General features: G+C 28.4%; 1 protein-coding gene across 1 annotated transcript; it reads right to left on the bottom strand.

Moving 5' to 3' along the window:
- Positions 1-581: 581 nt before the first annotated feature.
- LOC139425142 (uncharacterized) lies at positions 582-7,294 on the bottom strand. Its single transcript, XM_087166645.1, has 2 exons — positions 6,976-7,294; positions 582-1,174 (listed from the first exon to the last, which is right to left on the bottom strand). Exons 1-2 carry the CDS (start codon positions 6,996-6,998, stop codon positions 793-795), a joined length of 405 nt encoding a protein of 134 aa, XP_087022771.1. The 5' UTR covers positions 6,999-7,294; the 3' UTR covers positions 582-792.
- Between the last annotated feature and the right edge of the window lie 4,111 nt (positions 7,295-11,405).

Here is an 11,405-nt window from a genome sequence, read left to right as displayed (position 1 = left end):
CAAGTAACTTAAAGAGATTTGGATTATTGTGAAACTGAGATTTTATTCATTGTTAAATTACAACAAAGCATAATATCAACTCCTTGATTGATTTCTCAATGAATATGTAACATTAAAACATTCTTCCACTGTAATTCAGATAAAATAAACACTATCCTTAAATTATGGGATCAGATAAAATCTTTTTATAGGAATAATATATAGCATTAAATAAATGTCAGATTTAAACTTATAACACTGTTGCTTATGGGACATTTTTTAATTTGATGAGTGCTAAAATAAGTAACAAACTTCTATGTAAAACTCGGGAAATTTATTATTATTACAGTTCTGAATTAATATAATATATCCCAAGCAAAAATTCACTAGGTTGAATAATCTGCGTGTTTAAATGTGGCAAGAATGTTGATCTCGAGCAAGGAAAGATTAGCTAATAAACTCTTTTCTCGATAAATGAATAAATAGTGCAGCATCAAATCTTGCAATAGGAAAAAAAATTTGAATAAACAATAAATCAGAAACAAAATAAATTTTTAAATAACCACAGTACAAAAAAATAAGAATTAAAATATTTATTGAAATCTTTAAAAAAGAAACTAACTTACTATACACATCTGCTTTTTTATATTCTTCAATCTAATTCATACAACATTACTCAAATAACATTTCCCTCATTCATTGCAGAGACCGAGTACTCTTCTATCATCGCGTGTAAACATGGATACAGGATTTGATTTGTTAATTAAAATCGCGTTCTTTAAAATACCTATTTAACCCCCCAATTTTTTGCGTCTATGGTACATCTTTTTTTGCACTAATATCTTTAGGTTTTACCCATTTGTATGGATTAGGTTTTTGCTTCTCTAATTTCTCGAGCAACAATCGAAAACTGTTGGGCTGCTCGTTCTCCTTGTTCTCGAAGAGCTCTATTTTTCTGGGACCAATGTGTCGGTAGATGCACTTCAGATTTCTGCATGCGGCATTATACTTGCAGGTTGGATGCTGGAAGTGGCACTTTTGACCCATGCGGCACTTTGGAAAAAATCGGCACCTGGGAGTTTGCTGAAGTTTCTCTGTTTCATGATCTCTTTTCATACTCTTGCTGTTTTTAGTAGCAATATCTTCAACCGCTTTTCTCTTCATCTGTTGAAAGGGTCTAACAGGTGCAGAGATTCTGAAAAAAAATATAAACAATTAAATCAAAACACTTCTTTAAAAAAGCAATAAATCAGCAATGGTGTTATGAAATTACGGCGTAAAAAATTTCGAAACTAATGGCGGTAAAAAGTACTGGCACTCAGTGTGCTGGTGTGCTTCACAGTAAAATTTTTCGAGACAATATTTATATACTGCAAATTTTGTAATAATACTTACTGTAAAATCAGTAAATCACCACAATTAAATAAATAATTCTGTTAAATTAAAGTGATTCTATAAACTCATGCATAAAATTTTAGAAGAGGTGAAATAGTCTGCTGGTTTGGTAGGGCGTTGGAACCATGTCCGAGAAGCAGTGAGCTCTATCCCAGACTAGCGAGGACTCCCCGTGCATAGTAAATGACGACTGGTGCACTGTCAGATCACTAAAACCTCCAAGTTCCAAAAACAAATCAGTTACTCTGGACTCTAACTAATCACTTTCGGGTTTAGGTCAAAATTACGATCTGTGGATGTATGAATTGGTTCATCCTTTAACACGGGCTGGGACGGAAGTGTGGGGTTGAAGTCGTGTTCCTTGAAATAGATGGTGCCACTGAAAACAGGAAAACGCACCATATGCCTTGGTTGGTTTCACATAACACTTTTGCTGGTATTTGGCAGGTGGCAGTAGAAACAATAAAAACATATAATTTTGCAGTAACAATGGATTTTACAGTAAATGGATTTCGAAAATGATGCACTAAGGGTGCCAGTAATTTTTACAATAATTCATTTCAGAATTTTTTACATTGTACACAGCATTTCCAGTGTCCGCTTAGTTAATTCTACATGACGCTTTCCTTGAACCCATTAGAGAAAAAATCACATATATGGAGTGGTTCAAAAACTGCATGATTCGAAAATTGATTTATTGCATGATTGCGAGTATGAAAGTGAAAAAATTCACAGAAATAATTCAGCACATGATAGTTCATAGAAATGAAGCACACAATGGTTGCTACACTAAGAAATTTTTTTAATTAAATTACGATATAAAGTACATCGTCTGTGCGTGCATCAGCAGAGCAATCCAAATTTACCATAAAATAAGATACTTAAAAACTTACAGTAATATTCATTTAATTAAAGTGATTTTACGGTAATTATTACTGCAAAAATTACGATATATCAAATTTCTTGCTCCGTAACATGCTCCAATAAAAGTGGATTTCATGGTAAAAAGTAATGACACCATGAGTGGCGGTACTTTATACCGTAATTTGATCCAAAATCTCTTACAGTGTACAGATTATGGAGTATTTGCTATTTATAAGCATAGTTAAATGGATATAAATCTTTTAAACTCATTAGTGAAAAATTTCGGATTTTTAAAAACAATTTAAAAAATTCAACTATGAGTCATAAATATTTTTCCAACATAAACTAAATTGAGATATTATCTTCTAGGTTTTATCTTTCACAGCTCTATACTATGGTCCTGGTAAAAAAAATTTATCCATAAATTCATTTACTAATTATACTTTGCATGAAGTAAATTTAATGAAATCTGAATTATCTATAATTATTACGGAGTGTAGACAAAATAATGGAAACACTTTTATACCACAACATTTTTTTAAAATTTCTTCGAAAATACTTAACGAATTATTTTATAACTTTAGAAGTGTGTAAATCATATGATTTCTCATACATATCAATAAACTTTAAAGCTTTTTTTAGGCTTGAGGGACTGACAATGGCGAAAACAATGGGAAAAATTGCTTTTGAACACCCTATACCAAACAATGTAACAATAGATTTGTATTTTTTGAAATATTTTAGTTCTTATATACAATGGTTGCACAAAATTTAGTAATCCTATTTACAGATATATAGTTATTATAAAAATTTGTTTTTTTGTCTTACGCTGTTTTCCTATAACTTCAATAAAATTAATCAAAATATTTAGAGAAAATTAAAATTAATTACAAAATGCTTGCTTTAAAATTTGAGAAAAATTCGCTTAAAACTGCACAAGATATGAGTAATTAAAGTTGTTTTTCTTTTGTACTGCACATGAGCGAGAAAAATTTTACATTCTTTTTTCACAATTTCGTAGTGAATCTTATTTGGCAACTAATCAAAAGTCTTACTTGAATATCTTAAAAACGTAAAAAGTTCCAAGCAGTTTTCTAAGTAGCTTTTGTACTTTTTAAAATAAAGCCCAAAAGGATCAGGAGTCTTCCCCAATTTTACTTAATAATTTTAAAGTCATAGAGCAATTTTTTATAAAAATGACAATATCTCCATAAATATTTGAGTCAGGCTTACGAAATTTTGGGTAATTATAGTAAACCGAAATAACTGTCACAAATTACAAATCTATTGCTATATTTTTTGGCAAAGAATGATTAAAAACAATATTTTCGGTTTATAATATATTGTCTGTCCCTCAATCCTTTGAACTTCATTTACATGTAGGAGAAATTATAGGATCTAAACACTTCTAAAGTAATAAGATAATTTGATTATCCGTATCAACGTAACAGCGAATAAGATAATTTTTTGAGGAACATGAAAAAAAAAATTTCCTTCAAAAAAACGGGTACTTGTTTTTTTACCGGTACTTGTTTTTTTTTAGATTTGCAGAAAATACTGTCAGCTCAAGTATCAGCATAAAACTGTTTATTTCTCGTAAAAATACTGTTTTTTTTTCCTTCAAGAAAACGGGTGCTTGTTTTTTCACCAGATAAGTATTGTTATTTCTGAAAATCGTATACGAAAAATGTATTCCTGCATTCTGGTCAGTGCATTCCAAGAGCAGCATTCGTACGACCATTCTCCGCGACGCTGAGATACGAACCTGGGTCATCTCAAATGGTCCTCTATGCTACCGGAGCTCTAGGCGTCTCAATATGAAGAAAATCTTAAACTGTTTTCATCTTATATATTATTTCAATAACTAGTTTAAGTGTAAAAAAGTTTAAACTATAGAGGCCTACCAGAATAAAAATGTATGGTAACTTAATGTGCCAAAAAATTTTATATTAAGGAAATATATAGTTAAAGTATCGATTTAAAAATAAAATTGGATCGCAGTGTTATTTATACGATGTTAATATCATTAAATATTTCCTGAAAAATAAGAGCAAGTATTTTTCGATACCTCTCTATTACTTTCTATACTTAATCGTAAAATGATTTGAAAAAGAAAGAGTAATTATACAGTGCGAAAAACTGCTTTGCAAATATACAGAGAATGTATGCAAAAACAACAGGAAGTTTTTACAGTGAGCGGATAACAGTTGAAAATAGAAACAGTTTCTTAAACAGTTTTTTGTCCTGTTAAAAATAAATGCTTGTTCTGTAAAGTTAATCTTTACAATGTACGATAAATCTTTAAACTTAGGACTCACTTATTATTTACATCCAAATTCGGAGCTAACAGTTCGTGTATCAATATATTGTGAAACATCGATAATTTTAATTTATAGCGAAAACGATATTTAAAATATATTCTAACGATATTTAAAATATATTCTAACGATATTTAGAATATACGAAAAATCTCAACACACGATGAATATCAAAAAGTATAAGCGCGCAATAAATATCGACAAACGATAATATCGTCACAAAATCAGTAAACCCCATCCGTGAAGATGAGAACCTTTTCCTTCACTACAGTATTGTTCTTGGGCTGTGAAATAGCCCAAGGACATACATAGGGCTATTCTTGTAGTACGTGATATATCAGTAAATTAGTGGCTATATCTGTACATATTTTACATCTCTTTTACACCAGCATATTTTCTTTGAAATTTCTTTACATTATAACTGAATTTTGGAAAATAACTAAGATTGAAAATTTTATTTTTTAAAATTAAAATCACACATTATATTAGTTAATTTTTCATTATCAATTACAAAAAAAATCTAATTAAATTTGACGTAAGTTAATATTTTCTGACGTAATTGGATCAAAAATTTCTATTCATAAGCAGCTAAATAAATGATCAAAGGGTTTAAATCCCCTTCTATATCTTAATGTCACTGATTAAAAATTACTTTTTTTTTTTAAAAAAGATAAATTTGTAAAAAAGATTCATTTTGATAAGCTTTTAACCCATTAATTTTCTAAAGTAAAGAAACTATATTTTTTGAACGCAATGTAACCACTTTTTCTTACATCCATTTTCGCAAGTAAAATGAAGAAATTTTATTCCTAAAAAGATATTTGACAAAATTTTAACATCACCACATATTTTAAATAAAAAGTTAGTAACTGTGAACCATTTTCCTGAAATAAGTACTAAACCAAATAAAAAGTAGTCAAAGCGCGCAGTGCAGCAACTACAGGAGTACCTACAAAGGAGGACTGTGACAAAACTATGTTATTTTATACAATTATAGCCAGAGAAAAAAATAAATTTCTTAACAAAAAATCGCCTTAAATTCTTTAACAAAATTCATATTAAAGAGAAAAAAAATCACGCACTAATTTACTCCTCCAAAATATTAAAAATGACTTAATTTTCCTCTAATCTATATCAATAGATGTAATATATTTCTTTCCCTTCATTAGGAAAAACAAAATAGGAAAATCTAAATTTGAATAGGTAATTCCTTCTCTGACAGACAATTTTCATTTAAATAGCCTAAGTGCAAAAGAATACAGAAATTGCAGTATAAAAAACTTCTTAATAAAATAATAATGTTCTCTATTCAAAACAATTGTCATTCATAATCATTTTAATTATGAAATTTAAATGAAAAATTCTTCGGGGAGCATTAATGACGAATGATTTCATCAAATAAATCTGACATTAAGTTAAAATTACATTAGTTAAAATCAAAAAACCCTCACATTAAAATTAAATTGCATTATGCCACATTTATTTTGCTAAAAAAAAGTATTAAAAAGGAGAGAGAAAGAACTGAGGCATTTAGAGCAATTCCTGTCTCTCCAATACAGGATGAACTGATTCCTGATACCACAGAATAAAATATTTTGTAAAATAAATAAATAAGTACTTTAAATAATAAAATCCATTTCAGCAATCAACTTAGTTAAATAAAATTTCTTTAAAACCTGTTTGTTAGGTCAAAAATAAATAATTTAATCAACTAAATCTTATATTATTTACTCAAAATTACATTATATCGCATTTACTTCGCAAGAAAAGGTATTGAAAAAGACAGCTAAGAAAAACTGAGATATTTAGAGAGTAATTACTGGGGCTTCGTTGCAGAATCAACTGATTCCTGAGACCACAGAATAAAATTCATTAAAAAATATTTTAAATAATGAATTCCACATCATCAATAAACTTAATTAAGTTTAACTAAAAATCAATTTCAGGAGAACAAAAACAAATTAGTATTAATTGGAAGAGCGGGAGAAATCAGATATTAAATGTAATTTCTGACATTTCAATGCAGAATCAATTAATTCCTGATACCACAAATTAAAATAATTTATAAAACAAATAAAATACTTTAGATACCAAAAACCATTTCATCTATAAACTGAATTAAACTTAGAAAAACTTTTGGAGGAGTTCAAAAACAAATTATGAAATCAAATAAATCTTACATTAAATTAAAATTACATTAAGTCATATTTACTTTCCTAGTTTATTTTCAAATATATTCAACAATTTCAAATGCTAGAAAATTTCAAATACTTAAACTTATTCAGACGCAGATGAACCGTAAGAAACATTTTTTTTTCTAATTAGAACGCCTTATTTTATCAATAAGCAAACTAATCAATGATTAATAAAGCCTTAATTAATCAATAAATAAATCAGTAAAAAATAACGAAAAACTTACTTAATATCCTTGAGCAAAGACATCGTTAATGATCCTGCGTTAATGCGTTTTCCACAAAATCTTCAATCGAAATCTTAAAAAATTCACTACACCAATTTTGCACCAAGTAAAGTAACTACACTTTTCTGCAAATCACTAACTCAAAGAACTAAATCACTAACTCAACGTACAGCACCGAAATGAAGACTACAATTTTAAAGTAACAGTTATGTACTTTTGCTGCAACAATAGATAGATACCTCCCATTGGTCAAACCTGGACACTGAATCATAACTATTGTCATTCGTGTCAAGTCATAACCCCCCCCCCACACACACACAGTTCTTTGCATGCAACATACAAACTATAAGAAATCATTCAGGGTATTATATACTTTGAAGCTCTTATTAATGATATTTACTTTTTGCAAGAATGACATATCTTTGGGGATAATTATACCAAAGGAAAAGTACAAAAAAGCTCAAAAAACATTACAGAATTTTGTCACAATCCTTTAAAATTTCAATATTTGTTTCAAATATTTAAAAAAAAAAGCAGTTATCATTAGAATTCAATTAAGTAGCATTGAATATTTGTGCAAAAATAAAATCAAGTTGCGGATTGTTCCATTGAAGCAATTTATAAATTATATAAACCTTCAAAAAAAGTCTTCAAATGTACTATCTAAAAGTTCATCTCCAACATTAATATTTGTGTTTAAGAGATATAATTTTTGCGAATAAAATCTTAAATCACCTTTGATTTGATATTATTCTCCGTCTTATTGAAAATGATCTTCTTTTTTTCTTAATGCAATTTGTAATTTTCTAAGATAGCTTATATGGATAGGGGCAGTGTCAGTTTAGGTTTTTCCACTGACAACAGAAAGGCTCATGCGTGTTTGTAGACAGTGTGTCCCCTGAAGAAGTGCTGTCTTCCAGGCACACATATATTATATTTTTTTATTACTTTTTCCTGCTTTAAAATTTGTTTCAATATCTAAACTTATATAGATAATATCAGATACTAAGGAGACTAACAATTTTTAGTAATATCTTTAAAGTAATTTAAATGCATTTTTAATTATTTTTAATTTTGAAGTTTATTTTAGTTTTCTTCATTTTTTTTCTTTGCACTGAAAACGAGAATTTTATGGAAAAAATAATGTAAAATTTTGAAAATGCTTACGGCAAAGTAAAATTTTTCATTTATTTTTTTTATTCTCTTCCAATTTTCTTCTTTTATCGGCGCATTCCATTTCCGCCACGAAAATAACTTTGTAGATAATACTTTATGCTACAAATGATTCAAATAAAATATACAATTCCGAAAATTTTACCCTAGCAACTATATCATTGAAACAATTTAGCTTAATTTTGCAATATTTGACTAAGCATGCATAATAAAACAGAAACATTATTAAAAATGTACCAGGTTTCATGCAGTGAACATGAAAAAAAAGCATTCTAAATATTTTTTATGCATTTGTCAGATTTTCACGCATTATAACTTGGAGGTTTTGTACTCTGACTTTGACTAAGTTGATTAATTAGCGCAAAAAAAATAGTTAAGTTGTGAAATCTAACACAAAGTTAACTTTCTTTAAATAACCTCGCTTTTTTTAAATTCTATTTAGATTTTTGACCACAAAAATATGGGTCGCTATAGCGTTTAAAATATGTTATAGGAAGTTTCGGTGGGAGTGCGGTCGAAAGATGAGATAAGCTATAGAAAGTGTCAAATGAGGTCCAGTAGTAAATTGAAGAAATTATTAAACCTCATATAAAAGATAAGATTTTCCTTTTCAAAAGTCCTTGAGTTTTACAACACATTTAAGAAGTTCCACTCAAAAAATAGCGATTGTCTCGTTCTTAAAATTGCTCATCTGATAAAGGAATTCAATGTAAGGAGGGAAATTCAATCACTTCTGCTTCAGTCTCCTCAAGAATATCTTTTATTTTCTCAGAAATGAGTTAATTTAAATAAAAATTTCTCAGAACAACACCTGCGAATTGACGACCACCCCCATAAGGTAGAAGATTGTTTGAGATAACATACTTCGCTACATTGTTATGAATCATTGTTATTGTCACACCTCTTATCATACCTAAGGCCAAACACACTTTCCATTTATATTAAAAGTACAAAAGGCTGCTTCCTGATTCATAAATGTGAAAAATGTATTTAGTAATAACCCCCCAGACTGACTCAAATCATCTTTTTCAGACAAAAGTTGTAAAGATGGGTTCATGGACAAAGGATTGTAAAATACATACTTTTCTCAATCAAGAATTGTGAAGCATCACTTTCCTTATCCATCAGAGTAAAGAAAAATGTCCTGTCCATTTTTAAAGTAAATTTTTTTTTCGGAATATGAAATTTGAGTTCAACTTATTTTATGCCAGTTTTATTATACCTAAAAGCAATATATATTTAAATCATTAGCGGGATTTTGAAAATTAGCTCACTATTGAATTAGCTAGAAAGTGAATCAAAAGAGTACAGTGAAAGCTCATTATATAACGATTACGGCATATTTTTTTAAAACGCTGTTTTTTATATGTTGTATTGTATAAAAAAAGGGCAAAATGAAAGATATTTTTATTTATTTCTAATATCGATAAAGAAAATTCAAATAAAAATTTCGTTCAACCTTAAATTCAATTTCCTTAAATTAATTTATTCTTAAATGTTGGTCCTTTATTACATACATGCGGGAATAACATCGATCACAACTACCTCCCAAAAAGTACAATCTTCCTACTTGCAAAAGAAAAATACAGTTTATTGGTATTTTCAATGCTGTTTATTTTTTAAAAAAATCGCTATTTTAGCAACTAATTTAAGTATTCGCTTATTACATCAATTTTGCTAAAATGGAAGTTCCATCAGTTATTGTGAAATTTTACAAATAGAAATTTAAACAATATAGGGTTTAAACTATATGACTAAAGAATAGTACATAGTAATTGAATTAACAAATCTTTGAATTTATAAATTTTAAAAATGTGGACGAAAACTTATTGATGCGCTAAAAACTTTCCCCTGGTATAACGAAATATGCAAAAACTAAAATTAATATTAAAGGGCCAACGCGTGCGACTAAATTTTTTAAATTAATGACCGAAAATCTAAATCCATCGAAAAAAGTTACGTTTATTGAGAAATTTTACGTTTACTATGTTTATTTACTGATTAGAAAATAATAAATTCATATCTTTAAATGTCCTCTTAATCTTAGAAACTTTACGTTACGAAACCTTACGTTACTATTGGTACTCAATTCTTGAAAATTCAATAATTAAAACCAGTTATTTAGGGTAATATACATTTTCGCTTATTCATTGTATTCACACATTCTTTGATTGCTTATTCACACATTCCTTGATTGAAATAATAGCGATCATGCTGAAATAACAGTTGTAATGTGCTATATTTTCAGTGAATATTTTTTATACAAAGCAACTCCACTATAATAAACCTGTAATATAGTGAACACTCGATTGTAATTAGCTTTTTAGTGGTCCTTCTTATTTCATTCAACTACCGTTATTTTATACGCTTATAGTGGACAGCTAAAAATAAGTAGTTCAATTATAGTGAATTTTTCAGCCTTTATTTTTCCCTCCTTTTTTTTACATTTATGATTTTAAGTGGAGGCATTTCTTTAAGCAGTGTCAAATTTTTAATGCTGATGAAGCGCAAGACATTTCACCAATTTATCTCAGGAATGAGATTTTCTTACAACAGAAAATGGGGATCAAAAAACACTGTATTCTGTATTAATTGTTGATACGGAAATTGTTGAACTGTGCTTCACATCGAATCGTAGTGCGTCAGAAATCACTAATTTCTTCCGTAGGACTTAGAAATTAATCATTTTACTTTTTATTCTTAATTCAATTAATCAATTAAAACTTTATTGAAACAATTATGTGCTATCGTAATCACTATTTTCATTATGTGCTAAAAATAATTTTTCAGAAATTTAAATTAGTGAACCATCGTTTATAGTGAACTTATCACTAGGATCCTCAGACAGTTCATTTTAACGGAGTTCGACTGTCTTTTATTTTTTATTAGCATTTTTATTAGCATTTTTACGGAAATTGTTGAACTGTGCTTCACATCGAATCGTAGTGCGTCAGAAATCACTAATTTCTTCCGTAGGACTTAGAAATTAATCATTTTACTTTTTATTCTTAATTCAATTAATCAATTAAAACTTTATTGGAACAATTATGTACTATCGTAATCACTATTTCCATTATGTGCTAAAAATAGTTTTTCAGAAATTGAAAATAGTGAACCATCGTTTATAGTGAACTTATCACTAGGGTCCTCAGACAGTTCATTTTAACGGAGTTCGACTGTCTTTTATTTTTTATTAGCATTTTTATTAGTCATTCAGAAACTCTAGTATTAAAGGTATGCTTAATTAAATTTTTACA

The sequence above is a fragment of the Parasteatoda tepidariorum genome, chromosome 6 (assembly GCF_982258835.1).
Source record: "Parasteatoda tepidariorum strain Cologne lab strain chromosome 6, Ptep-v5.0, whole genome shotgun sequence".
Classification (NCBI taxonomy): domain Eukaryota; kingdom Metazoa; phylum Arthropoda; class Arachnida; order Araneae; family Theridiidae; genus Parasteatoda; species Parasteatoda tepidariorum.
The sequence above is the reverse complement of the archived record's forward strand: the minus strand, read 5'-3'. Positions and strand labels throughout refer to the sequence as shown.